Source organism: Mirounga leonina, unplaced genomic scaffold (assembly GCF_011800145.1).
Source record: "Mirounga leonina isolate KUSES-001 unplaced genomic scaffold, KU_Mleo_1.0 Mir_418, whole genome shotgun sequence".
NCBI lineage: Eukaryota > Metazoa > Chordata > Mammalia > Carnivora > Phocidae > Mirounga > Mirounga leonina.
The window spans coordinates 2,227,483-2,254,651 of NW_023270739.1; the positions used below are offsets into that span (position 1 = coordinate 2,227,483).

Genomic DNA, 27,169 nt, shown 5'->3' on the forward strand with positions numbered 1-27,169 from the left:
GGCCGACCCCCAGCACCCCGGGCGAGTTCGAGAGCAAGTACTTCGAGTTCCACGGCGTGCGGCTGCCGCCCTTCTGCCGCGGGAAGATGGAGGAGATCGCCAACTTCCCGGTGCGGCCCAGCGATGTGTGGATCGTCACCTACCCCAAGTCCGGTGAGCCCCGCGCAGACCCCGCCCGCCCGGCTCTGCGGCGTGCCCGCGCCAGGGGCTTCCCGTCGGGGTCTGGGAGGGCGGGGGGCCGGAACCCCCCCGGGCGGGGCGGGGGTGGGGGTCGGCCGGCATTTGGGGAAACCAAGGCCGGAGACCTTCTGAGGTGGGCCCGGCTGTCCACGGCTGGACGGCGTCCCCTGGCGATGGAGCCTGTTTGGCCGGAGCTGCCAGGAGGACAGGCCCAGGGCCGCCACCCCTCCCTGCATCCCCTCCCGTTACCCAGCTGGCTGTGTGACCTTGGACAGTCACTTAACCTCTCTGTTCCTGGACCCGGTTCAGCCTTTGATGAGTGCAAAGTCTTGGTGATCATTTGGGAAGGGGGTTAAAACGGGCGTCAGGACGTCCCTGATTTTCTGCGTGGGCACCGGGTGGGGGATGGGACCAGCCATGCTCAGAGTGCATGCCCGGTGTTCCCTTGTTTCAGGGCCGTCTCCATCACTCAGGTAACGTCATGCAGGACCCAGGGCATTCATTTCCCAGCATTAGCTGACTTCATATTCATGATAATCGCGTGAGGTAGAGATGGTCATCTTCACTTCACAGTCCAGGCAGTGAGGCTCAGAGAGGGGCAGTGGTTTGTCCAAGGTCACACAGCTGATAACTGGCAGAGCTGGGATTTAAAGCCAGGCTGGTCTGCCCAGGATTTGATGTACGAGATCATCATGTGGTGTCTCTTCTGAGGTTTATAGGGAAAAGAGGCCGCTTCCCTGTTCTTGGAACACACGTAAGGGTTTCCCTTGTTTCCACTGTGTTGGAGAAGGAGGGAGACACCTGAACCCAGACTGGGCAGTGTGTCTGTAGCTGGTCTAGAAGGTGGCCAGCCTGGAGGTCATGTTGGATCAGCAGCGGTGCAGCTTGCTGGAAGAGCTGTATGCCAGGCTCTCAGAGCTGTTGCAGGGTCCCAGACACCTGAGTGGTAGGCCTGGTCCTCTGAGGAAGGTTGGGGACGGGGCCTCAGTGATGATGGGGTGGGGAATCGTGCTGGTGGGGGGGTGCTTGAAGAAGTCTGGAGGTGCGTCCAGGCTGCCCTTGGGAAGGGGGAATGGGAGGAGATGCACACACGGCATTTGCCATGGCCAGGGGCTTTCCTTCTGCTGTGGCCCCACAGCCCCATGGGTATGGGGAACTCAGCATTTTTTGGACTTTAGAGCCTTAGATATCCTACAGCTGAAAGACCCCCCAGCTGGGTGTGAGGCTGTACTTTGGACCCCACATTAAAAATGAGAGCAATAAAGACTAAAAATCATCTCATGTCATTTTAGGTCAGGGTTTGCCTGCAAATGAATTGTGAAAAACTTGGTTTGGGGTGAGCTTTAGGATTTTTGAATTGCAGATGAGAGATTGTAGTTTGTGTACCTTCCTCCATTTTATGAAGTTAAGAAGCTGGTGGGGGAGGAGGCACAGACGAGGATGCTCACTTGGAAAGCTGTGTACTTGGGGCTTGTGAGGATGCTTTAGAGGGACCCTGCATTGGGGGCCAGGTGGGGTTCTGCAGGGACCTTACTGGGCACCTTGATGGGGAATAAGGTGTTAGTGTAAGGAAGTTTTCTAGATGACCCAAACTCAAATCTTATTTGTAACTTGCATCTTTTAAAGACAGATGAAAGCACACCCTAAATTTTTTAAATAAGAAGAGTAAACAGGGCTCTTTCCCTTAGTGACAGAAAACCCAGTGGTAGCCTTGAGACCTTTGTGCCTTGCATGAGATCCCTACACACAGAGCCCTAGAGAGCCACTTCTTTAAAACTTAAAAAAAATTTCCAGCAGCCTTTATGGCCTTTCCAGGCTCTTACCAGTGCCTCTGAAGGCTTTCGTTCTCTCCACCCCACTGTTTGTGAAGTTTGTTACATGAAATGATCAAGGGGTGGAAGACTGGTCTCCAAAGTCTGCCATAAAGATTTTTCTCTCAACCAGAGAAAAGGGCCCTGGAAGTCATTGCCAGTGGCCTCTGGCAGCAGGAAGAGCTGGTTCCAGCAAGCCGTTGCACTTGGGCGAGGCTGAGCCTTGGTTTCTTCTGCCATGAAATTTGCAACTTAAATTGCGCAGTCGCTGAGGTGGCCCCAGCCCTTGGGTCTTGGGGGCCTTTTTCTTGAGCACAAGCCGGTTGCGGCTTGGGATGGACCCGAATGCTTTAGGAATAGGTGAGCAGCCGCTTACGGAATCCCATAGGCCAAGTACTCTGCCACCCTTTGGAGCTGTGGTTTCTGCAGGGGCAGGGGAGACCACCTTACCACCTTGCTGGGCAGCTGTGAGGAAGAGCGGCATGATGCGTGAGTGCCCTCCCCATGCCCGATGCATGGTAAGCACAAGAAAGGGTCCTGTTATTCACGCTGGCCTTCGCTCCCCTGTTGTGCCCAGACGCTTTCCTAGGTGCTGGGGCTGCAGAGGGAAGTCCCGTCTGCTGCTTGCCCTCAGTGAGCTCACCGTCTGCTGGGGCACTGGTAGCAGCTGCCGGGGTGTTGGTGCCAGGATCGGGACAAGTAGTCAGGAAACCAAGTCTGGGAGCTCGGAATGACCTTGCAAGTGGTCAGAGCTGGAAGGGCTTGTAGAGCCTCATGTCCTCTCCCTCCCCCCGACTGCTGGGGAGCAGGGGTTCACAGGGCCGGGGCATTTCTGGTGGTAATTAGATCCTGTTTTTTCCCTTAACACTCCACTACGCTCTAGAAGCGTTTCTGTGTTTGTGACATTTCAGCTCAGATGACAGGTTAGGACTGCACTGCCCACTCCAGTAGCCTCTGGCCACATGTGGCTTTTTAAATTCAATGAGTCGAGATGAAATACAAGTAGAAACTCAATTCTTCAGTAGCACTTGCCATGTCTCGGGTGCTCAGTAGCCACATGTTGGACCATAGGGATGTGGGAAACTTCCACCATGGCCAGAAATTCTCTGGGATGACCCCCATTCAGACTGTGATCCAGATACTGGGAGCCCACTGTGCCTTCTGGGGAGAACTGGTCTCTGTATCTCCGTCCTGGTTTATCATCATTCATTCTTACAGCCTCTTTGATCCCAAGGCGGTCGTAGTGTTAAATCGACTCGTCTATGGAAACATCTCACGACTGTCCGTGGTGGGTGATGGTGAGCACTGCTGTTGGCTTTGCCACCAGGTTCCTGGTCCCCAAAGTCACTGAGCATCAGCTTTGGGATATGCTCCTTGGCTGGGCCAGAGTGCCTGCCTCCTGATGTTATTTTCCTTTTGGTTCCAACCTGCCCTGAAAGGCATCCACGTTCTCCTGTCACTGATTAAGAGGGAAGAAGTGAATCACTGCTGAGGGGTGAGAGCACCTTGATCCTGGTTCTGGGCCTGTCCCCGGGTGACCTTGGTTTGCCCATGAAAAATGGGGGGATTGGACATGATGGATTCATTTGAGTCTCAAATTTTAAGATAGCTTGGGATGGGGAGGCTGGAGGGAGAGCCTCAGATCCCAGGCTAGGTGGATGACTTCCTTTTCTTTGTATGCGCATGTCACCATGCCTAGGAGAGGCGGGTTGGGGAGTGTTGTGAATGTGGTGACACTCTCCTCAAGGAGCTGGCGGTGACATTAGGAAGCCAGGCTCCTGATTCTGAAAGCTAACTGACAGGGTCAGGTCAGGGGCCCAGGAAGGAGGATCACTGGAGGATTGCATGGAGGAGGTGGCCTGGGACCTTGAAGTGAGGCAGAGTGGGATTACCGATTTCAGCTCCATTCCCAGTGTCTGCCTCTTTTGAGCCTCAGAACAACCCTATGTTCTTGTAATTGTTTCCTTTTTGTAGATGGATACAGGTCCAGTGAGGGGTGGAGGGGGGGGGAAGGGGTAGAACCAACATCTGAGTGTGCAGTTTTTACTTGTAGATGGTGGAGATGAACAAGCCCCGGAAGAGTGGGAGGAGAGATGGGGGGATGGGCACCCTCATTTGCCCAGCACCTGTTCCGGGCTGGGTGTGTCCCAGGTGTTCACATATGGCATCTCATTTCATTTTCCTACCGCCCAGGGAGGAGGCTGTTCATAGCCTCAGTGCGTGGACCAGGAAGTGGGCTAGGAGATGTTGAGGGACCTGCCCTCCCACCGAGAGCTCACCTTTGTCCTGAGAGCAGCATGCACACCCCTGCCTCTCAGCTGCACCGCACAGGGGGGCTAGTGCTCTTGCACATGGCGGTCGGTGGCCCGTGTCCCGGAAGAGAGGGTAGGGGTGTGAAGAGTGTAACAGGTCTCGTTCCGGAGTAGCTGTGCCCTTCCTCTTTCCTTTTCCGCCTTCTGTTTCTGTCCTCCTTCCCCTGCTCCTTCGCTTTGCTCTTATTCCGGCTCTCTGCACATAATCAAGGGGTCTCCGGATCGGGAAAGAGGGTGGCACATCCAGGCTCCTGGGTTGACGAGGGGGACCTCTCTCCTTACCGCCACCTGGGCTTGGAAGAGAAAGCCTGAAGAACTGCCCCCCGGGTTCTGGAGAGCGAAAGGAGCAGGGGCCTCTGGGAGGAGTGTCTTTCTGACTCCAGGGGAATAGGAGACTCCTAGTCCCCACCCTGAGCTTCAGGGTCTCGTCCTGATTCCTCATTCCTCCTCGACAGGGATGACTTCTGCCTCTCCTCTGTTAACACACACACTTTGTGATTGGCGTCCCTTATTTGTCCCCTCCCTGCCCCCACTGATGGCGACCCAGGGCTCACAGGGCCGGGGGATTTCTGGTGGTAAAAGCAGTAATTAGGTCCTGTTTTTTTCTTCCAACAGTCCACTACTAAGAGTATTTTCACGTTTCTGACATTTTCGCTCATGTGACAGGTTACGACTGTGCCGCCCACTCCAGTAGCCTCTGGCCACATGTGGCTTTTTAAATTCAATGAGTCGGGATGAAATACAAGTGGAAATTCAGTTCCTCAGTGGCACTCGCTGTGTCTTGGGTGCTCAGGAGCCACACGTGGCCTGTGGCTGTCCTATCAGACCGCACCTGGTAAGCTCTCAGATGTGTCTGCCCCTCTCCGTCCCTGCTGCAGTCGTGGGATTCTTCCTCTCTTGCCTGGAACGTTGCATGGCCTCCCCCGTTGGTTTGCCTCTTCCTCTGCAGCTGAAGTGACCTCTTAGAAGCAACTCTGACCTTGGTCGCTCCCTCATTAGACCTCTTCATGGACTCTTCTTTGCCTTCAGGCAACATTAAACTCCTAGCCTGTTCTGGGACCTGGGACCTGGGACCTCACCTGTGCTTCCTCCTTACTTGCCGGCCACATGGAACTGGCAGAACATGCCCAGTTCTTCCGTTCTTGCCTTTGCCTCACTCTCTGGTGTACTCTTCCCCTCCCCTTCCTTGTCCTCCTTCTCCTTCCCTCTGATTCCCTGATGAGGACTTCTCATCTTCAAGATGCTACTCATCCGTTAAGCATGGGACCAACCATCCATCCTTCCTGGGTACCCCTCCTAGTATCCTTCAGCACTCTAGAGGTGTCACCCCATCGTCTTCTGGCTTACATAGTTTCCGTTGAAAGGTTGGCTGTAATTCTTTGTTCCTTTGTGGAGTGGGTCTTTTTCTTCTGAGTGCCTTCAAGATTCTCTTTCTTTGATTCTCAGCACTTTGAATCTGATGTGTCCAGGTATGTATTTTTGGTTGAGGGGTTGATAGTTATCCTGCTTGGGGTTCTCTGAGCCTCTTGGATCTGTGGTTTATTGCCTTTTGTTATTTTTTTAAAACATTTTTAAATTTAAATTCAATTAATTAACATAATGTTTTATTGGTTTCAGAGGTATAGGCCTGTGACTCACCAGTCTTCTATAATACCCAGTGCCCATTCCATCACGTGCCCTCCTTAATGTCCATCCCCCAGTTACCCCATCCCCCCACCACCCTCCCCTCCAGCAACCCTCAGTCTGTTTCCTCTGATGAAGAGTCTCTTATGGTTTGTTTCCCTCTCTGGTTTCGTCTTGTTTTATTTTTTCCTCTCTTCCCCTAGGATCCTCTGTTTTGTTTCTGAAATTCCACATATCAGTGAGATCATATGATAATTGCCTTCCATTATTTTGGAAAAATGTCAGCTATTAGCTCCTCAAATATTTCTTCTGTCCTGTTCTCTCTTTTGTTCTGAGATACTAGTTACATATATGTGAGATCAGTATTGTCCTACAGCTCTTGGATCTTCTGTTTTTTCACTCTTTCTCTTTGTGTTTCAGCTTGGGAAATTTCCGTTGACCATTTTTCAGGTTAACTAATTTTTTCCTCCACTGTGTCAGATCTACAAAGTCAGGTCTGTGAGCCACATTCAGAAGCATTGCACATTCCTGTTCCTGTGTTTTCATTTTTCCTCTAGCATTTCCACTTGTAGTTTCCATCTTGCTGCCAAAATATCCTGTCTGTTCAAGCATGTTGTCCACCTTTTCCATGCAGTTCTTTGGCATATGAAACAGACTTATTTTAAATTCTCTTGAGTCTGATTCTGTTGATTTGTCTTTTGACCTGAGATAATTCCTTTTTCTGGCCTTTTTTTAACAAGTAGTACTTTTCGATTGAATGCTGGACATGGTGTACTGGCTCCAGGGATGAAGGTCAGTTGTTTTTATACTTGGAAATGGGCCTGCCTTTTTCTGCCAAGCCGTTAGCATTGGAGGGGAGTCAGTCTGGTATGAGTTGGGCTATATTTGGGTTCTGTGGTTGCTCTGGTCACTTGAATGACCACTCATTTTAATTTCTGTAGCATCACCTTGTGCTTAGCATGGGGGCTGAGTTTCCGGAGGGTCTTTCCTCATTGTTCCTGACCCCCACACCCTTGTCCCTCCCCCAGGGGTAGACTGTTGTTACTTGTTGCTCGATTTACTGGCTTAGAGAGGAAGGGTTTTGAGGGGCCGGTACTCTGTTGTCTGGTCCAGCTGCAGCCTTAGAGCTAGCTTCAGGCTTAGGCAGGCTCTGAGCTCCTGGGCTTTGGTGGGGCTCTCTCCATGGTCCTGCACCTCCCCCCACCCCCACCCCGTGGCAGCCAGCTCTGCCTTGATGGTGGATCTTGCGCAGGAAAGTCTTATGTCTCTTCCAGCATTTAGGGGTCTCTGATAGAGCCCAGGGATGTTTTCTGCTCCCCGCGCGAGGGCACAGTCTTTTGCTGTCACCCATTCTAAAGCCATATCGGTTCTTCACCTGGGCTCTTGGAGCAACAGGGTTTGCTCTTCCTCCTCCAGTGTGGTAAAGCTTTTTTCCCACAGAAGGAAAAGGACCCTGGCAGGGTTTTCCCTTTTCCTGCAGCCACAGCATGGAGGAACTCTGTCTCCAGCCTGCCGCCCCTGGTCTTTCTTGTGAGCCCCTGTGTAGGTCTGCAGACATGAGTCTGTTCGATGCCAGCCCTCTCCTTGTGTCTGGCCCCTCGAGCCCGCAGTTAGTCCTGGCAGTGTGTAAAATAGTTTCCCCTGAATTCTTCTTTCCCGCTTGCATGGTGCCTTGCTTCTCTTCCTGTCTGGAGGGCCCGTCTGTCTGGGCTTCCTGCCTCTCGGCTGCCCTGCAGCTTCAGCTCTCTGATGGGCTCAGAGACCGGTGAGGATCGTGCTAATCCAGCCTTTCCTCATTAGCGTAGGAGCCACGCTCCTCCCAGCTCCCTGCATCCTGGGGGAAGCAGCCCTGCTCCCTCAGCTCTCGACAGGTGAGGCAGTGGGCATACCTGCAGCTTCTGGAATGTCGGACAGTGAGCTGCACAGCACGATGCTGTTGTTGGCAGGGAGCAAGCACCCAGCACGGACTTCAGGAGTTCATTAAGGCAGGCAGAGGGGCGGTTGGGACGTGGAAACTTCCCCAAGGCATGCTCTGCAGAGTTACTGGAGTTTTCTGGAAGCTAAATAAGTCATTTCCAGAGGGTCTAAAAAGCCAGAGACCTCAGTTTGAGCTTTGTGAGTGTTCTGTGGTGCACAGCCAGCTCTCGGGAGGCCTGGCTGAGCCTGGAACGAGCCAGGCTGTCCTGGGCCCGCACCCCCCAGTGGCAGGGCCGTGGACTGGTGATGGCTGGGTTTGTCTTAGGCCTCAGAGCAGACCACGAGGTGTGAGCATTTCCCATATCTGTGCTGGGTGCCCTCTTCATAGCCTCCCTGGGAGGGGGGCCCATTTGCAGGTAGGGGACTGCGGCCCAAGAAGCAGCTGGCCCAGGTCTGCCTCTGCCTTCCAGTGGGCCTGGCTCCGGGTGCACCAGCCCCCAGGGGCCTGTGTTGGGCAGGCTCCTCCTCCACCACCCTGGTCAGCCCCACCGTCACCGCTGCTGATGCCTTTGGCAGCCAGGCGTCATGACATTTAATCCACGTGGTGGTCTGCACCTTACAGACGAGGAGACAGACCGAGAGGGGCTCCTTCTTGCTCAGCATCTGGGTGTCAGGAAGTGGCCGAGCCAGGATTTCAGACATGGCCTCCATAAGCCGGAGCCCGCGTGGCCTTGCCTTCGGTTGGTTTGCGTCTCCCGTGGGAGAGGGTGAAGCCAGCCTGTGAGTGGGGGTGCTTGGGTCGTGGAGAGCCTGAAGCAAGGGTTGAAGTGGAGAAGTGAGGTGGGAGGTGGTTGCAGGAGGTGAGGGGAGAAGGTGGTCTCAGGAGTGGTGCCCTTGTGGGTCCTGGGGCTCTGCCTGCTGGGGCCTCCAGGGCTGGGGTGGAAATGGCTCCGGGGGCTCCCTTGAGGGGCAGGAGGTGAGTGCTCACCGGCCAGCTCCTGTCCCTCAGGGTGTTCAGCGCGTTGGCTCCTGGCACTTCGCGGCCTGCTTCTCCCGTGGCTGCGTGAGAAGCAGACACAGCACTTGACGTGGGAGCCTTCCCACGTGGGGGCTGTCCACCGAGCTGCAGGTGACGTCCAGGGTGGCTGAGGTGGGCCGCTGGGCACTGAGAGAGGGTCTGCTGGAGGAGGGCGGGTTACAGACACCTGGGCCTGAGTCTCAGTTTGGGCTGAGGCCCTCACGTTTCTGTGTCCTACTCTTTGAAGTGGGGGTGATGAGCTCCATCTCACCGGGCGGCTGGGAGGATTGAATGTGGTAAGGTGCCCGTAGCGCCCTGCGTGGGTCTCGTACTTCTTTAGCCCTTGTTTTCCTTGACCCCTCTTCCATGTCCGCTTCACCTGGAACATTCTGGGCCTGTTGCCGTGTAAGAGACCACCTGGACTCAGTGCCTTAAAACAAGACTGTTACTGTAGCCTGGCGTCTGCTGTCGCTCATCTTGGCCAAAACCCCCCTGTGTCTGTGGGTCAAGTGGAGGCTTCGGGCAGCCCTGCTCCAGATGACTCTTCTCCTGGCGCTGGGACCTGCAGGCTAGCCAGGGAGTGTTCCTCTCCTGGTGCCAGTAGAAGCACAAAAGAGCAAGCAGACGCGAGCAGAGTTCTGTGGCTTTGCGTCCTGCACCGGCCACAGCAAGTGGCCTGGTTGTGCCCAGTGTCACTGAGCAAGGTGCCGCCTTCCAGGAGGGGCTGTGAAGCCACATGGCAAAGTGTGGGTGGGGCCCGGTGGAGGATGGGGGCCCCCGGTGCCGTGCCCACACGCTTTTCTAGCTCAAAGCCCAGGGCTGTTCCATGCTTGGAACCTGAGGGCCAGAGCTGTGCCGGCCACGTCCGGCCCCCAAGACTTGCGGGAAGAGCGAGGCCGGGCGTCTGGGCCCCAGAATCGAGGGGCCTCCGCCGGCAGGGACTGTGTCCACCCAGGGCTGTCTGAGGGCAGGGCTGGGTAGCTGTGGCCACTTGGCATCATCTCTGCTGGAAGGCGGAGGGGAGTGCTGCTCAGCAACTGAATCTGTCTCCCCTCGGTGTCCAGCAGGGGCCCAGATGCTGGCGTGGGGTCTCTGTGGGCCTAGAAGCCGCATTCCCCCAGTGGTGGGGGCCCGTCCCAGCCCCTTCCTCCCTCTGCCTCAGCCTTGTTCCCTCCCCGGCTGTGGGGGCGTCAGGCTTAGAGTGTAGCCTGCAAGTGAGAACACGTGGCTCGAGGCCTTGGTTTTGCTGCCCACTTGCTTTGTAAGCTTTGGGCTGCGTGTGGTGTACGTGGTTTGTGTGCGTCTGTATACTGTGTGTGTTTGTGTGTGTCATTTGTGTATATGTGTGTGCTGTGTATGTGTGGTGTGTGGTCATGTGCATATGCATGTGGTGTGTTGTATGTAAATGTGTGGTGTGTATGAATGTGGTGTGTGTATGAATGTGTGTGTGTGTATGCATGCGGTGTGTGTGTGTGTGTGAGGAAGCACTCGGTTCTGGAGTCAGAGTTTCGGGTTCTGGGTTCATGGCTGCTGGTGTCTGTGGCCCGGGGCGGTTCCTCTCTGAGGTGGTTCTTCACGTGTGCGGTCCGATGATGGTGGCCACCTAGGGGCTCATGACAGTCGAACGAGGGCTTGGCTGAGTAGCCGTGACCGTGCCCGGGACACTGAGCACCACCTCGCTTCCGCACTCAGCTGCCGACGAGGGTCTGAGCTGCACCTCTCCGGGCGCCGCGGCCTCCCAGGTGTCCGGGGGTTCCCGTGAGAGCCAAAGGGCCCAAGTAGAGTTTCCCAGGATGGGGACAGGTGCTTAACTGGCAGTAGATCGGCCGCGCTCTCTCTGTCTTCCGAGGGCGAGCATCCTGGAGGCCGCGTGGCCTGTGCGGGGCCTGCGGGAGCCCCGGGTCCTGGGTGGCCTGGGCCTGCTCTGTGGCCGCAGTTTCCGAAGCTTAGCTGTCGCTGTCTCCAGACGGGCCCGGCTGTAACACGTCGCCGTGCGGTGACTCCAGAATGCCTGTGGGCACATTCGATGGAGGGCGCACGTTGAACACATGCTCATCTCTCCTTCCTCTTAAGGCCTCGCTGCGTGACAGTCAAAGAGTAGGAGGGTCTGCAGCCCTCAGAGGAGGAGAGGCAGTGACCTGGGATCTCGGATGCACACGGATCCCACGGTCAGACGATCAGATGCGGTGGTGGAGCGTTAACCGACCTAGCAGGTGGCAGCGGCAGGGCCACAGGGGCAGGAGGAGGTGCAGCTGTGGGGCGTCCGCAGTGGGGGGTACCTGACACCGCCGAAAGAGGCCGGAGCACAGACGTTTCTTTGGGGAATTTGATCCGGGGAGGCTGTGGGCTCCGGGAGTCGCACAGCTCTCGGCTGGGATATGGTGCCATGTCGGAAGTGGGGATCTCCCGAAAGCTAGGTTCCCAGCCCCCTCCCCTGCTTGGCTCCTGGGGTGCCGGTGGACCCCCAGGGCAGGGAGCACGTGCTCTGCAGTGAGAGCGCCCCAGCGGGGCCGCCGCCGCCAACTCAGGAAGGCCCGCAGTCAGCAAGCCTTGCCCCCCACAGATGGCTGCGTCCAGGGGCTCTTTCTTACCTGCGGAGGGACTCGAGGTCACCAGACCTTAAAGTCTCCAAAACGAGGGACAGAGACCTGCAAAAACAAAAGGCAGGAAAAGGAGCCTGGAGGAATCCAGGGCAACATACGGAACAGGAGAAAACCTAAAACAGGGGAACCTACCTGCACTGCTGCCTCTCTAGAGCCGCCTTGGAGAGCGAGGACACGTGTGCCTCCCTGAAGAGACCACTGGCCAGAAAGGAGCAAGGAGAGATCAGGACAGAAGTCTGGGGATTAAGAGTAAAGTCACTGAAATTTTGAAAACTCAGTTGTGAGGTTTGGATGGTCAAGCAGAGGAAATATCTCAGGAAGTAGAAAAATCTTTATGAAATGATAGCAGACAGGAGCAAAGAGCTAAGAAAATGGGAAGATCTCAGAGTTCCAGAAAGGGAACAGAGTACGGAGGAGAGAAAATGACAGAAACTGGGATGTCCAGAACTCGAGGGTGCGAGCTAGAGAGCCCCCAAGTGTCTGGCATGGACGGAGGGGTGAAGGAGCTCACCAGAGCACGATGTCGTGAAGCCTCAGGGTCTCCAGAGGCAAGATGGGCCACATTCAAAGGACCGGGAAGCGGGCACTCAGTTCTCAGCACAGCGTTAGCACCTGGGAGTCGGGACTGTGCGAGCACAGATCTGGGGCAGATGCTCTCCAGCCCAGAATTCCATACTCAGCCAAACTGCTGGTCACGAGCGAGGTAGACTCGGATGCTTGTCCTGCTCAATCCCATGCTCAGGAAACCGCGAGAGGGTGGGCTCTGCCAGCATGTGGGAAAACCCCAATGAGGGGCACCCGGAGAGTGGACACAGTACCTCCAGCCCGAGGAGATCCCGGGAGGACAGTTGTGGAGAGCAGAGGGGGCAGGGGGGAATTCAGCAGAACTGAGAGCATCCCAGAGGGCTTGCTACAGGGTCGGGGAGAGAATTGCTGGTGGCTACAAGGAAAATGAAGCAAGCAAAGGCAGTGATTTACTCTAGGAAAATGACAGTCTTGTACAAGAGAGTAAGTGTAATCCCTACATGGAGTACTTTGAGCAAAACACTTGGTTAAACTCCCAAGTAAGCCCAAAACTCCTGCTATGGCTTCACTAGGAGGAGGGAAGCTTGTGTGAGCGAACTTGGCCGATCCTTGTCTTCCTCTGTTGAGAATCAGTAGACCGTGGAAACTGTAGATTGTGAACGAACTATCGAAGCACGTTAGAAATTTAAGGGTAAGAGATCACCCGAAGGTTTGCTCTGAGTGGGATTGTGGGTGGGCAAGAGAAATGGATTTTCTGCCACCCGTCTTCTAGCGCTCCGTGAGTTTTTAAACAAGGTAAATGTTAACGGTGCAAATAAAAGAATCCGGCAGGGTTGCCGCCCCGGGATCCTGGTGGTTTGGGGCCCAGCTCCCATGGGTTCTGACCCTGGAGTGCCGGTTCCTTCTGTCCCCAGAGTGCTGGTGGGAATTTTGATGGGCTCCACCCCCCCGTGTTGTGACAGGCAGGCCCTTGATTTCTGGGGAGTTCGCCCAGAATGCCAGTGGCTTCCAAGGCGTCTGGACCCAGAGGCCCAGTGTCAGAAGGCACCGCGGCCGGCCGCCCATGGAAACAGCGATTTGGCTGGAGTCAGCAGAGGTGCTTCTGGAAAGGCTCGCATCCAGTTGACTTGCTCATGGAGCTGTTGGGGAGCGTGTGGACTGTGCTTCTCCCCAAGAGGCCGCGCTGCCCGCCAGCCCTCCCCGTCTGTGGTTGCAGAGCCCGGCCCTCCTCTGCCTCAGCTTGGATTTGCTGGCGGGCAGACTGGCTCCTGCTGCAGGCCCCCCATGCCTGCCTCCCCTGCTGGCCTCAGACTGCAGTGGGATGGTCGGGGCTGCTGAGGTCCCGCTTCACCCCTGCATGCTCTTGTGCAGCCTGGCCCAGCGGCTGTGGGCGTGCAGGGGCTTCTGGCCTGGATCCAGCCCTGGCAGCTCCTCCCCACCACCACTTCCCTGCAGGCTACACGGTGGGCTTCACACAGGGCTGGCTTCTCTGCCCTCGGGTCTGCTGGGCGTGCTCGGAGGCCCCGGGGCTGGGGGGGCAGGTGGGGGCCTGCAGACTTGGGTCCCCACTGCAGAGGAGCACTCCCCTTCCCAGCTCGCTGACCTCAGGCTAGTAGCCCAAACTCTGAACCTCCTCCTGACTTGTGCAGGAGCTGCCCGCCCCCACCCCGACCCCGTGTCACCTATTGTCCAGGATGTGGCTCTGACGGGAGGGGGCCGACAGCTTGTGTCCCTTGTTGGGATGAGGGTGGCCTGGGTTGGCAGGAGGCTGTGCTGTGTCCTTGGTGTGAGCGGTCCTGTCCTGGCGTTAGGAGCTCCGAGAGATGCTCGTTTGTATTGAGCCTCTTTGGCTCGGAGTGGCTCACTTCATGGCCCTGCCCCCAATAGCCCTGTGAGGAAGGGGGGAGCATTGCCACATTTTCGGGGGTCAGGGGAGGACTCCCAGGGCCGGTTCTCAGTGCAGACCTGTTGAATGAATAAAGGAGTAGGTGGGGGGGATACCCCTTGAGTGGCCACCACCAGATCCCAAGTGAGGACTCTGCCCTAATTCCCATGTAGGAGACGCACGGCTCCCCTGAGTGGAGGTGTCCGCAGCCGGGCAGGGAAGGTCTCCCGACGGGAGAGTCGCCCTGGGTGTGGACGATGTGGGGATGGTGCTCCCGGACGCAAGCGCGCGAGATTAGTCCCGTTTCCCGGGTGGGCGGGGGGGCTTTGCAGCCTCGTTCAGTCGTCAGGCCTGTGTACTTCCTGAGCATCTACTCTGGGTCAGGAGCTGTGTGAGGAGTGTGATGTGAGTGTGGTCAGCAGAGTTAACGGCCCCCGAAGATGTCCACGTCCTAATGCGCGAACCTGTGAGTATTTCACCTTTTGTGGTGAGGAGGGTGGAGGTTGCCAGTCAGCTGCCCCTCAGGTGGGAGGTTATGCTGGACTCTGGGGGCTGGGTGTGCTCACAGGGGGTTCCTGACCGCCGAAGAAGGAGGCAGGGTGACACGGTGTGGCTGCAGCTGGAAAAGCAAGAGAAGGACTTTTCCCCTGGAGCCTCCAGAGGGGAGCGGTCGTGCCCACACCCTGATTTGAGCCCAGCGTGGCCTGTGTGGGCCTCTGACCTCCAGAGCTGTGGACAGAAGCCAAGGCAGCCATAAGAACTGATATGTAACTAGGACACGACCTCCGTCATCTCAAGCCCCCACTCACGCCCAGTGCGCCAAAGCAGTAGGCCCAGAGGCCCGGGGTGCTGAGCACTGCAGGAGGGCTACAGATGGGACGGGGTGTCTGGGAAAGCTTCTAGGAGTGGCGGCTCAAAGATCAGGTTGGTCAGGCAGGAGGGCGGCCCGTTGAAGGCTTGGGCCACGGGAGTGCTGAGTTCTGGGGGCGATGGAAGACCCGGCCACAGCCCAGAGTGCCAGAGGGGCCCAGAGCCGCCGGGACACGGCGGGTGGAGGGGTCACCGCAGCCGTGGAGGGGCCAGCTGGGCTCATGCTGACATCTGGAGCACCGCCAGGGCGGTGGCAGTGGACGTGCAGAGGAGAGGCCAGTGGGGACAGGCTGGGGCGCAGCCGGCACCTGGGGCAGACCCTTGTGGACAGCACAGCCTGTGTTTGGTCTTCGGTGACGGTGACCGGTCAGTGTTGTCATCATCCTCTCTAGCTGGGCTTTTCCTGTGATCATTCTGTCCCATCTCGCCAGCCGGCTTCTCGCCCCAGAGAGGCCGGGGGCCGCTCGCTGCCCTCGTCCCCCGTGCCCCGTTGGCTGCCCCGGTGCCGTGGGGTGTGTCGCGGGCCTTCCTGGAGCTTATGCCAAAGGCTGGGCAAGGCCGGGCCGAGTTGCTTGGGCAGGAAGTGGACATGGGGACAGGCTGGTAGGGAGGCAGGTGGAGAGCTTCCTTGGGCTCTAAGGAGGCTGGTCTCCCAGCAGAGATACTTAATGAGGCAAAGAGGGGGCTTGTGGAATTGATATGCCACTGTCGATGTAAGATGATGCTAATGGGCAGAGTGTCTGTCCAGGTCACTGCCTGGGGGAGCTGCAGGGCTGGGGGCAGGGAGCACTAAACATAGGTCCTGAAGATGTCACCGGGAGAGGCCTGTTTTGGGGACTCTGCCCGCAGTCTGACTTCGGAGGGCATGGACTCCCCCGTGCAGGTGCCCTGGGCCGTTGGGTGAACGGACCTCACCAGGAGGAGTGGGGTGGAAGCCACACGCTGGCCATGTGACCTGGGGCACAGTTTGGCCTCAGGCTCCTCATCTGTAAATGGGGGTAATGGTCCCCACCTTTCGGGCTGGTGGGAGGATCGTGTGGCTACTAGATAAAGTTATTTCTGTTTGAATTAAAAAAGCCACCACACTATTTTCTTCAGTGCTTTGCTTCAAAGCTGCCTCCTCCAGGAAGTCTTCCTCGAACAAGGTATTCTCTTCTGATTACTCAGCACCCAAGGTTTGCTTGTCCATTCAGAAAGTAGGAATTGAGCACGGCTACGTGCTGGCTCTCCCATTACAGCAAAGAACCGGGCCCATGTCTTTACAGTGGGAGGGTGGGAGCCCCTAAAGGAACGTGCAGGCTGTTCCCGGCCTGTTGGTGCAGTGTGGGGGAGCGGGGAGTGTGCGAGTGTCAGATGTGGCCCGTCAGGGAGTCAGAGGGAGGAAGGGGCTCCAGGCAGGTGCTGGCAGATGCAGACGGTGGGGATGAGTCTGGCACGCTCCGACCTGCAGGGAGGCCAGTAGGAGCTCAGTAGATGGAGAGAGAGGCCGTCAGAGGTGCTGGGGGCGGGGGGGCACAGAGGGACAGGCCTGCAGGCCGTGGGGAAGACCTTACCCTGAGGAGAGGTGAGGCCGCTGGAGGGTCTCTATGGACGAGCAATGCCATCTAACGTCTGGGTTGGAATGGCCGGTCAGACTGACGGGTTGGGTGAGCTGAGCAGAGAGCTTTGGGGGCTCTCGCAGTGCCGCCCGGGATGGAAGGGCCAGCTCTTGGCTCACCTTAACGGCAGATCCAGAGGTTGCTGAGTGTAGGCCCGAACGGGCATGGGTAGGCTGGCCGTTGGTTGTGGGGGCAGGCCTGGTCCCTGTGAGGCGTTGGCAGTGTGCGTTCCTGGGTGCACAGACAGGTGCGGGGGGAGTGTGGAGCTGGCTTTGGTGGGGGGATGGCATGAGCCCTCTAGGGAGTGCAGGCAGCCAGGAAGCAGGGGTCTGAGGCAGTGTTTGGGGCAGTCAGTGTTTTTAGGGTGGGAGGATGAGAACGAGCGATAGACCAATACCCCCGGAGTAGAAGGACCAAAGTCTTGAGGAGGAGGCACCAGCCTGCCGTGTCTGTTTCTTCCGAGAGGTCAGGTGGGGTGGTGATGGGAGCCCTGGGCTCACTGGTGGTGACCTGGAGCTGAAAGCCTGAGCAGAGTGGGGCCTGCACACACGGGCCAGAAGAGGCACCAGGAGCCACCTTTCCCCCAGGGGTTACACTCTTGGCTGGGTGTCCTGCCTGTCCCTGGGGTGTCCTGCTCACCAGGGCTCTGCACTTGGTGGCTGGCCAGGTGTGGGATGGGCCTGTGGGTCTTCAGGCCTGATCTTAGGCAGCAGGTGCTACCTGGAGAATGGGGCTGGCCCTTAGGCTTCCTCTGAGAGCCACCCCCCGGGACTTCTCTCCATCCAGGCACAAGCCTGCTGCAGGAGGTGGTCTACTTGGTGAGCCAGGGGGCCGACCCTGATGAGATCGGCCTGATGAACATTGACGAGCAGCTCCCGGTCTTGGAGTACCCGCAGCCGGGCCTGGACATCATCAAGGTGCTTCTCTGGGCCAGCAGTACCTAGCCCCTAGGATTCCCTGGGGACCCAGAGTGACAATTGCTCCTGAGGGGCTCGGGGAGCCCACGGGTGGAGGGAGAGCAGAGAGCTCCCAGTCCCCCTAGACAGTCTTGTCTGGCATGGGGGGTGGCCGGATCTTGGGTGAGAAATTTCTTGGCAGAGTGCAGGTCCTGACCATCAGGCCCCAAGGCAAATGAGCAGCCGTGTGTCCTCTGAACGCCTCTCCCTCTGACCCTCCGCAGGAGCTGACGTCTCCCCGCCTCATCAAAAGCCACCTCCCCTACCGCTTCCTGCCCTCCGATCTCCACAATGGTGATTCTAAGGTAACCGCCCTCCCCCCAACCCCCGGCAGAGATTCCAACAAGCAGAGCTGGTCCAGCAGTGCTCAGGGCCACGGTCCAGAGTTCTAGAGGCCCGGGTGTGCGGAAACACGGTAGAGGCCATCTCTGAGCTTGCACCCCTAGCATTTTGTCCACGTTTCTAATTTGGGTTTTTCCTTACAGTCGAACTTGGGCTTGACCGGCCTGGGTCCGGTTTCTGCTCCTGTGTCAGGCCGAGGACCCACCGCTGCTTTCACGGTCTCTGATCTTTCTCATTTTCTCAGTGTGTTTAGTTGACGAGGCCTCTGATTCTCACAACCAGTGTCAAGCCCGTCCTGTTTCTGTCTTCCACTCATTCTAAAGTCATGGCGCAGGACAGAAACATAATCCAACGCTCAGGTGTCATCCCACCAGATGCTCTTACATGGAGGAGAATGCACCTCAGCTGGCGTGGAGGCCGCGCACATCTGGGGCCGACCTCGGGGCTGGAGATGGGGTGGCAGTTTACAGTGGGTCAGAGGGGCGGTGACCGAGCCTCCCCTCCCTCCCGCCGCAGGTCATATACATGGCGCGGAACCCCAAGGACCTGGTGGTGTCCTACTACCAGTTCCACCGCTCCCTGCGGACCATGAGCTACCGAGGCACTTTCCAGGAGTTCTGCCGGAGGTTCATGAACGACAAGCGTAAGTGTCTCAGCCTGCGTGGGCATTAGGACAGGGCCGGCTCATTCACTGAACCCCTGCGTGGGCTTGTGCTTCGCCCACGTCGCCCCCAGTTCCTGCAATGAGCACGTGGGTGGGGCCTGCTGTCCTGCTGACAGGTGGAGAAATGGGGCTCAGGGGCGACTGGAAGCTTGGCAGGCGGCGTGGCAGGGGCGTGGCAGGGGCGTGGCAGAGCTGTGTCCAACTCAGAAGCCCTTGTCTCTCACCCACATCGTTGGGGTTCTGAGGAGGTCCCCTGTTCAAAGCATTCCTCTTCCTGCCTGGATTCTGAACAGTAAAAAGGGAGGCCGGGAGAGTTCTGCTGTTGGTGACAGAGGCCCGAGTGGGGGCTGTGGCCTCGTGAGAGCCCCATGGCCTTGAGCTGCGCTTGAGGATCGGGCTGGAGATGTGGCCCCCCAGCCCCGGGCTGTGTGACGGGTGAGGGGCGAGGCAGGGCTCTGCAGGAGCTCGTTCCCAGGGGAGAAGGCAAAGGGGGGTCCTCCCCAGTCTCCCCTCCCCAGGGCAGGAGCAGACTGGGTCACCCCTCCCGCACAGGGACCTGGCCAAGGTGGCTCCCCGGTCACCGTCCATGGCTTCTCTGGCACCCTTCCGGGACTGCCAGCGGGAGTTCAGTGACAGTTTGCACTGCAAGGCTTGAGACGGGCCACATCAGTACTTGGATTAAATCCGGGCCTGGACAATTTATTTCCCAACTCAAGTCTTAGCGTTCAGCCCCACCGTCCACTTGGATGACCTAGTCAGAGGTTCTGCAGTGAGATCGTGTGGCAAGACCAGGGGAGAGCCGGGAATATAGTGCCCCAGATGAATGCTGACCGGCGGGACTGGAGCTGCCTCCCAAGCCTCACGGAAGGCCGGGCCCTCATGGGTGCTGCACCGGAGCCCCCGAGGCCCTCAATGCCTGAGCCCCTCTGAATTGGCTTCAGTGGTGCTGGGGGAGGGTCCGGGGGAGGAGGCCCGAGGGAGGAGGCCCCTGCCCTCAAAGCCCTGGAGCCTTCGAAGACCCTCTGTCCAGCCTCCCTGTCCCCCCAGGGGACTGCCACCTGGCTCAGGCCCTTTCTGGTCTGCCAGGCATTTGGAGTAAGCCATTGATGTGGTTTTCAAAACCATATTATTAAGTCCCAACATGTTCTCCTGCCTCCAGAGAAGCAGCTACCAGCGTGGGGACAGTGCCCCGTAAAGAGCAGGTGTCCACCAAGTTCAAAGTGCCACCTGGTGTCGGTCTTAAATTAGCCTCCTGCTCGGGCTAGAGGAATTAAGTTATCCTGATACAGGTCTCTCCGTGTTTTTTTTTTTTTTTTTTAAAGATTTTATTTATTTATTTGACAGAGAGAGACACAGTGAGAGCAGGATCACAAGCAGGGGGAGTGGGAGAGGGAGAAGCAGGCTTCCCGCTGAGCAGGGAGCCCGATGTGGGGCTCGATCCCAGGACCCTGGGATCGTGACCTGAGCCGAAGGCAGACACTTAACGACTGAGCCACCCAGGCGTCCCCTCTCCGTGTTTTAAAGGTCACAGCCCAGCCCTTGAAGTTCAAGGCCACACGCACTTGCTGTGATCCCACCAAAGCCTCTCGACATGTGTGCTTAGCTCCCCCGTGTTCTCTCTATTCTCCCAGCGTTCGCAGCCAGTGTGCCACAGCTTGGGCCCTCGGAGGCTCGTGTCCTCTCCTCATCTGAGCTGTAGAACGAGCAGTGGCCGGCACCGTTGACTGATAGAGTGAGCTCGGAGGACGCGCTGACCCAAGCCTGCACTTGGGTGTTGTGACCTGTGCACTTGGGGCGGGGGTGCCTGGGGCTGCATGCCCAGGTGACAGGAGTGTGGAAGACTCACCCTGCAGGCAGGGTCGCTCCCAGAGAGGGGGCAGAGTGAGCTGCTCTTCTCCCAGATAATCTGCTTGGATAAGCACACCGACCTCCAGGAGCAGAGGGACCCCGGTGGGCAGAGGCCGGGGGTGCCCTGGTGGAGCTTCCTTCCCAGGGTGACACATCCTGAGTGGGAAGAGCAGTGTCCCCACCAGCAAGGTCTATACCCCTCTCTGCACCAGCTAACCAGGGTTCGGAGACACAGGCCTGTGCTGTCCTTGTGATCGTTGACCCTGCGTGAGTGACCACTGTCCCCATGCCTCACTGTCCCCACCACCTGTGTGCTCGTGTGCAGTGACCACTCTCCTCAGCCCTCACTGTCCCCACGTCACCCTCCTGCTCAGCCCCCACGTCCTCCCCTGGGAGCATTGCTTGCCTGTTCTGCAAGTTTTCTCACACAGCCCCTTGGAATGACAAGGATTTTCTTAGCCTCTGTGTTCCTGGCTGTTGGACTCATGCTCTGTCCCAGGGCTCAGGTCACCTGGTCTGCGTGGCGGCTTGGGCACTGACTCGGGAGGTGGGTTCTCCTCTCGGGGCCCCCGTGATTATGCGCCTGTTGGTGAGTCAGTCCTCATTCCCTTCTCTGGACTCTGCCTCGTCTTCTCTCAAGTGGGAAGGCTGGCCTGGCTGTTCTAAGGCCCATCTCAGGTGTATGGAGTGACCGTGATGTGCCGGACTGGCCGTGGAAGGGGTGCCAGGGGGACCCCAGGCCCAGCCGCTAGACCTCTACAGTGAGGAGACTGAGGCCCTCGCCAGCCAGGATTTACCCCGCAGTGGGTCCCAAACAAGGCCTCTTGGCTGAATTTGTGTTCTTTCCGTTCTGTCATTTCTGCCTCTTTCCCCCCGCCCCACCAGACCCCCTGCTTCGTTCCTCGCGGGCCGGGGTCTGGTTGGCCTGAAGGGGGGGCCTTTCTGCTGTGCTCTGGTCCTGGAGGCCAGCCCTCAGCGACCCCTGGTCGACTCCCCATCCCTCAGAACCGCTCTTTGGGCCGTGGGGCCAGGCTGCTGCTGTGCTGCCACCTGCTGGCGAGACTGCAGACTGCCCGGGGTGGCCGCGGCGGGAGCTGGGTCTTCCCAGCCTCTGTCAGGCATTTAAGTCTACGAGGTTCTCAGCAACTTGGGGGCGGAGGCTGCCTTCTCTGCTCAAGGTGTGGCTCTGGCAGGGGCAGTACCAGTCCCCTGCCACCCCTCGGCCACTCTGGGAGGCGTAGGTTCTGTCGTCACTCCACTGGAGGACCTGCCCGGGTCGCCCAGCCGGTGCAGGACTGGAGAGGCTGCCTCCCCTGGAGGCCGTGTCCTCTACCATTCCGCCGTGCTCCCTCTCTCCCCTCTGGCCTTGTCACTGTGCTCTGAGCCACCTTGATGGCTTGCAACCGCTGTGTACCCTTCAAGGCTTGTCCCCACGTGGGACGGGACCCCCTGTGTCCACCATGCCTCCCTCCCGTTGATCAGTCCGTATCCTCGCCGCCAGTCTCCTTGGTGATTCCTGCCAAGCGCCCGAGGCCACGAAGTGGGACCCACAGGCTGAGTGTTTGTGAGACAGATGGGCGCCCAGGTGAACAAGGGTGCAGGCGGTGCGGCCACCACTCCTGGCCGGCACCTAGTACCCAGCCGGGCAGGGCAGGCGTTCCTTGGCTGAGGCCTTGCTCTGTTTAATGCGGACGCCTCCTTGGGAGACTCATCTCAGCGTGAGGGCTGGGGATGGGGTGAAAATCTGTAGTTTTTGTAAAGAACGTTTCGAAGCAGCCTGGCTACACTGACTGGCACATCCCCCACCCGCCCACGTGACCCTTATCCCAACCAAAGCCCCGAGGAGCGTAGGAGGTGCAGGGGCCATGGCGTGGGCTGTGAGGCTCGTGTGTCGGGACAGAGCACACCGCCTCTCTCCACCTCTGCTCCATCCTGCTTCCGCCCTTCCTGCTTCTGCCCGTGGCTCTCCTGCCTGGCAGGGCCTTGTGCTCGGGTCGTAGCGCCTCCCGCATGTCATCCTACCCCCGCCAGCAGCATCGACCGCCCCATTTCTCAGTTCCCCGGGCTTGCGCTCTTCTCAGCGACCGCGTGTTAGGCAGAAACTCATGGGAGCCAGGGAGCGTCCATCCCCCAGGGGAGCAGAGGCCTTTGCCCAATGGTCAGGTCTTCAAGGTGTCCAGGAGGTACGTAGGGAAGGGGGCTGAGAACTATTGGCGAGAGAGACTTGTACACACAGCCAGGGGATGTGGGACTTCGGAGGGGGCTCATCTGTGGGACCTCCCCCGGAGCCGAGAGCTTGTTCTTCCCTTCCTGAACCACGGCTCCTGGGCAGTGAGAGGGGAGCCTTCCAGAAGGCAGGGAGCCAGGCCACCCCACTTGTGCATGCCTGTTCCCCCAAGGCTGTGACTCACCTGTCCCTTTGTCTCCACAGTAGGCTACGGCTCCTGGTTCGAGCACGTACAGGAGTTCTGGGAGCACCGCATGGACTCGAATGTGCTTTTCCTCAAGTATGAAGACATGCACCGGGTGAGTGCTGCAGGGGGGCAGCTGTGGGGGCAAGCACCCCCAGCCTCGCAGCTCCTGATGCAGGAGCATGGGCGTGACTGGAGTGCATGGCAGGTCTCTCCGAGACCCCCGGCTTCCGGGCGGAAGGACTCAGAAGTTCCAGGTGTGCCCAGAATCCTCCCGGGCCGGTGCTTTGGGAGGCCCTCCTGCCTGGCGGGGTCTGGCCCTGCCCCAGCCTGCCCCAGCCTCTAGGCCCCGGCCCCAAGGGTGCTTTCTGGGTTGGGCCGTGGGCAGTGCTTTAGAAAGCCCTGTGGGTTATTTTTCTGCCTAGCCGTGGGAGCAGAGCAACGGCCAGACTCTCCCTGCCGCCCCCTAGCACCCTCTCCGCAGGGGACCAGCTCAGAGCAAAGGGCTAAGATGGCAGGGCCCGAATTTCTCGTCTCGCGGCCTGTTTGCCTCACAGCAGCACTCAGAGTGCCGACGAACCGGTTCATGTGAAGAGTGTTGCTGAGTGCCTGGCATGGGGCGTGGGGGTGGTGGCGTGAGGTGGTCGCTGCCGGAACGTTCCAGGCTCGGCCATGCTGTTGAAGGCAGGAGCTCGCCTGTGCCCCGAGAGCTCACCTTCTAGAAGGGGGGCCCACGCACCGCACACCAGTCACTGCCGTTAGCACTTTAAGGGTCTTGCCACGTGCTGAGTCCTATCCGAAGTTCTTCGTGCATGTGTTGGCTCACTTAATTCTAGAGCACCTTGACCCTCTCTGCTGGGGCTGTATCGTCTCTGGAGGGACATTCTGATGGTTCCCCTTTCTTACAGCAGACAAAAGGCAAGCCTTCCCTAAGTCCCTTCCCTCTGTGGCTCCTCGGCTCCACTTTGCTGCGGGTCCCCTCACAATTGTCCCCCCTCCTGAGCCCGCTCGGGCCGGGCTCACCCCCGCGCCCCCAAGTGCTCTGTCAGGGCCACCCATGGCCTCCGTGTTGCTCGACCCGGCGGTCAGTGTTCACGTCATCCCACCTGGCCTCCTGGCAGCAGGCGACAGGTGATCGTCTCCCCCCACTCGGGATACCAGCTGGTCCTGCGTCCTTGGCTGCTCTCTTCTTGGTGCTCAGCCCACCTTGGCTTTCCTCTCGTCCCAGCCTTGCTCCCTTCCCTGATGACCCCAGGCCAGACGTGGACCCTCCCCAGACTCGCTCTCCACTGGCCGCCCCCTGCACCTTTCTCCCTGAGCGTCTGGTGGAGGCCGTGGACCCGGCATGTCTAAAACAAACTAGAGGTTTCCCCTCAAATCCTCCGCAGCTTCATCTGTGTCTCTCGGGCGAAAGTCATGAATCCTCCTCGACTTCTGACTTCCTCTCACACCCTGTGTCCGTCTTCCCAGTCTTGTGTTCTCTGTCTTCAAAATATGCTCCTTATCTGACCATTTGTCCCCCAGTCTCCGGGGTCCAGGTCACCCTTGCTTCCGGCCCGGGTCATCGCTTGCGTGGCCTCCTGGGGGGCCTCCTTGCATCCCCTCAGGCCTGCGTGCTGTGCAGCGGCCGTTCGATGGCGTGCACGCCGGTCAGACTGGGCCCCTCCAGCCGCACGTTGCTTCGGGTGCAGGTCAGGGCCCACACGGCGGCCCGGTGTCCGGACGTCCAGCTCCACACTGGCCTGCTTACTGTTCCTTCAGCCTGGGGTGCTGTGGCCCCGCCTGGAATGTTCTTCCCCTCCGGGGTCCACATGGGTCCCTCCCTCACTTCTTCCAGGCCTTGGTTCCTGTCAGTGACACTTCCCCGGGTCCCCATTTGAAATCGGCCCGTCCAATCCCCGCACGTCTCTCTCCGCTTCATTTTCTCCACAGCCTCTAACATTCCGCCCCATATCTTGTGGTTTGTGTCTGTATTTTGCTCACTGTCTCCCCTGCCAGAATAAGCTCCCTTGGGGCTGGGAGTTGGGGTGCCTGTTTTTGCTTCTAAGTCAGTGCCCGACGCATAACAGGTTCTCGGGAAGTATCTGTGGGTCGAACGGATGGCCTTCACGGTGGAGACCCTTCCTCCTTGTTAAGAAGCCAGAGGCCCGCGGAGTTGAGGGGCTTGTCACGGGTGGGCTGCCCCGGCTCCCTGCCCAGGCCCCTGCCCTAACTGCTCCCTGCAATGTGGTGGTGGCGAGTGGGTGGGGCAGGACGGCACCAGGCAGACCAGCCTGGCACTCTGACCAAGGCCGTGGCCCAGGCGAAGGCGTTCATCTGCCTGTTGTGTCCGAGAGAGTCCAGGTGGTTCCCGGGGGTGGGGGTGGAGACAGGCACTGGGGACGGGACTCGGTGATGCTGAGCAAGCTTGGCAGGGCTTGGTCACACGGAGATCCGATAGGAAACATGGAAGGAAGGGTGGGTTCTGCATGAAGATGGAGAGCTCGCTTTTGGCCTCATGAGTATGAGGGGACTGTAGGACAGCCAGCAGGAATGCCATGAGCAGGAGGCCACATGACAAGCTCAAAGAGGGGCACAAGTGGTTTGGGGGCCCCCTGTGAGTCCTGCCTCTGGTGTCTGTGCCCTCTTGCAGCCTCCCACACTGACCCGGGCTGGGCCATGTGAATTTGGAGACCCGGATAGGTACACTGCAAGCAGGAGCCGGGGCAGGGCTCAGGGGCTGGGGTTGGCCCTTGCACAGTGCACGTGGGATGCCCAGGTGTCCCCCTGGGGACGCCGTGGGGAGAATGGGTGGCCCAGCCGCCAGCCCTGCCTGGCTGCTGGACATGTGAGCAAGATCACTGTGGGGCCCCTAGGCCCCGGCGGCCTTCAGACGGCTGCAGCGCCGGAGGGGCACGTCCGGGGAGCCAACTGCCTCCTCTCCGTGCGGCTGACCCGGGTGTTGGAAGTGGACCGCTCATGTTGGGACCTGTCTGGGCCTGTGGGCCAGGAGATGAGACTGCTCCTCCGTCACGGAGGTTCGGGAGGCATCATCTTCGAACAGGGCCCGATGCGGGCAGGCCTGGCGGTTAGCGGGCCCTCAGCAGGTGTCTGTCATTGTTGTTCTCACTTGTCAGGGAGGTGTAGCAGGTACTTGAGGTCAAATACACAAATCACACGTCCACAACCTGATAGACTTTTTACAAGTACACGTCTGTGTGATCATCATCCAGATCGAGATCCAGAACATTCTGGCTTTTTCCGGTTAACACTTCCGCTTCCCAGAGGCGACCACTCTTCTGACCTCTGTTGGTTCAGATTAGTTCCGCTTGTTTTTGAACCTCCCAGGAGTGGACGCCCGGGGAGTGCGCACCGGCGTCTGGCTGCTTGTGATCCGTGTAGCGTCCTGTGGTTCATCTGTGCTTTGTGTGGCGGGCTGGTTCTCACGCCCGGGTGGTATTCCACTGCAGCAGGAATACGCCGCCACGTGTCTGTCCGTCCGGTGTCGCTGGCCGTTCTGGTCGTTTCTGTTCGGGGTGGTTATGTGAATGTTCCTGCGTCTTGGTGGACATGAGCTTTTTTTCCCCCGGGCGCCTCCCCGGGGTGGGTGTGTGGGACGCTGGTGATTTTATGCCCGCCTGGACCACGCTAGCGCTTGCCCACGCCCCAGGCCTGGTGTGAAAGGACGAGCCCCAGCGCGGTCAGCTGCGCGCACGCCCGCCGGGGCCACGTGCCGGGGACTCAGCAACGAGGAACTTAAACCATTACTTCAGTTACTAAACCACGAGGGAGTAGGATGCACGCTTTATATACACTTCGTAGCTAAAACACAGACTGACGCCTGGCTGCTCTGGATTCGTTCCAGGCCCTTCAAGGTGAGTTCCTTCTCTGCCTCACTGGGCCCCTCAGCAAAGAGGTTATAGATGGGTTGCTTTCCATCGAAGTCCAGACCGCCAGCCCCACCTGGGCCTGCCTCCGCCCGGACTCATGTTCCCGGGCCAGAGGGACTAAATGGCCTTTACTGCGGTCAAGGTCCTAATTTCTACTTGTTTACTCTTTTTTCACAAACCTCAGTAAGGGTCCGGACTCCTTTAATAGGGATTAAGTGACTACGTCACATTTTTAGGAATTCACGTGGTTCACACTTTACTCCAAAAAAATAGCCCAAGTGAACGTCATTGGTCTCCAGGAGTGTGGTCAGGCCTGGCATGTTCTCATCTTGGGGCTGGATCATAACAGCACCTGCGTTCCTCCGGGGGTTCCTACATCTCCCCCTTTGCTGTGGGCTGTGCACATGAGCGGGACGCCGCGCCGGCCTCCCCGGTGTGTCACCCCACAGTCCTGCAGTCCCCTGTGAGGTGTTCTCGCCAGCCACAGGTGAGGAGTCTTGACTGTGACCAGATGGCAGTGCTGGGACTGGAGCAGGGACACTCGGGAGGTCCCAAAAGCTGTCCAGAGCTAGTCTGCGGCTGGGACGCTGCCTGCCCGCACAGCTCAGTTTCAGAACCGGGAAGCAGGCTGGTGGCAGGCAGCTGGGTGCGCGCTGGTGAATGTGCCTTCCTCCCTGGGCTGGATGTCACGCCAGTCGTGTGGTGTCCCCATTAGGGTTCTGGTGGCCGCTCCAGCA

The 27,169-nt window shown here is 58.6% G+C and overlaps 1 protein-coding gene across 1 annotated transcript in view; it reads left to right on the forward strand.

Moving 5' to 3' along the window:
• The window catches only part of SULT4A1 (sulfotransferase family 4A member 1), a 31,944-nt gene that overhangs the window by 726 nt on the left and 4,049 nt on the right, over nt 1–27,169 (forward strand). The window contains exons 2-6 of the mRNA XM_034987236.1: nt 4–153; nt 17,129–17,259; nt 17,523–17,603; nt 18,157–18,283; nt 22,584–22,678. Coding sequence (XP_034843127.1) covers nt 4–153; nt 17,129–17,259; nt 17,523–17,603; nt 18,157–18,283; nt 22,584–22,678 — 584 coding nt within the window. The remainder of the gene's footprint in view (nt 1–3; nt 154–17,128; nt 17,260–17,522; nt 17,604–18,156; nt 18,284–22,583; nt 22,679–27,169) is intronic.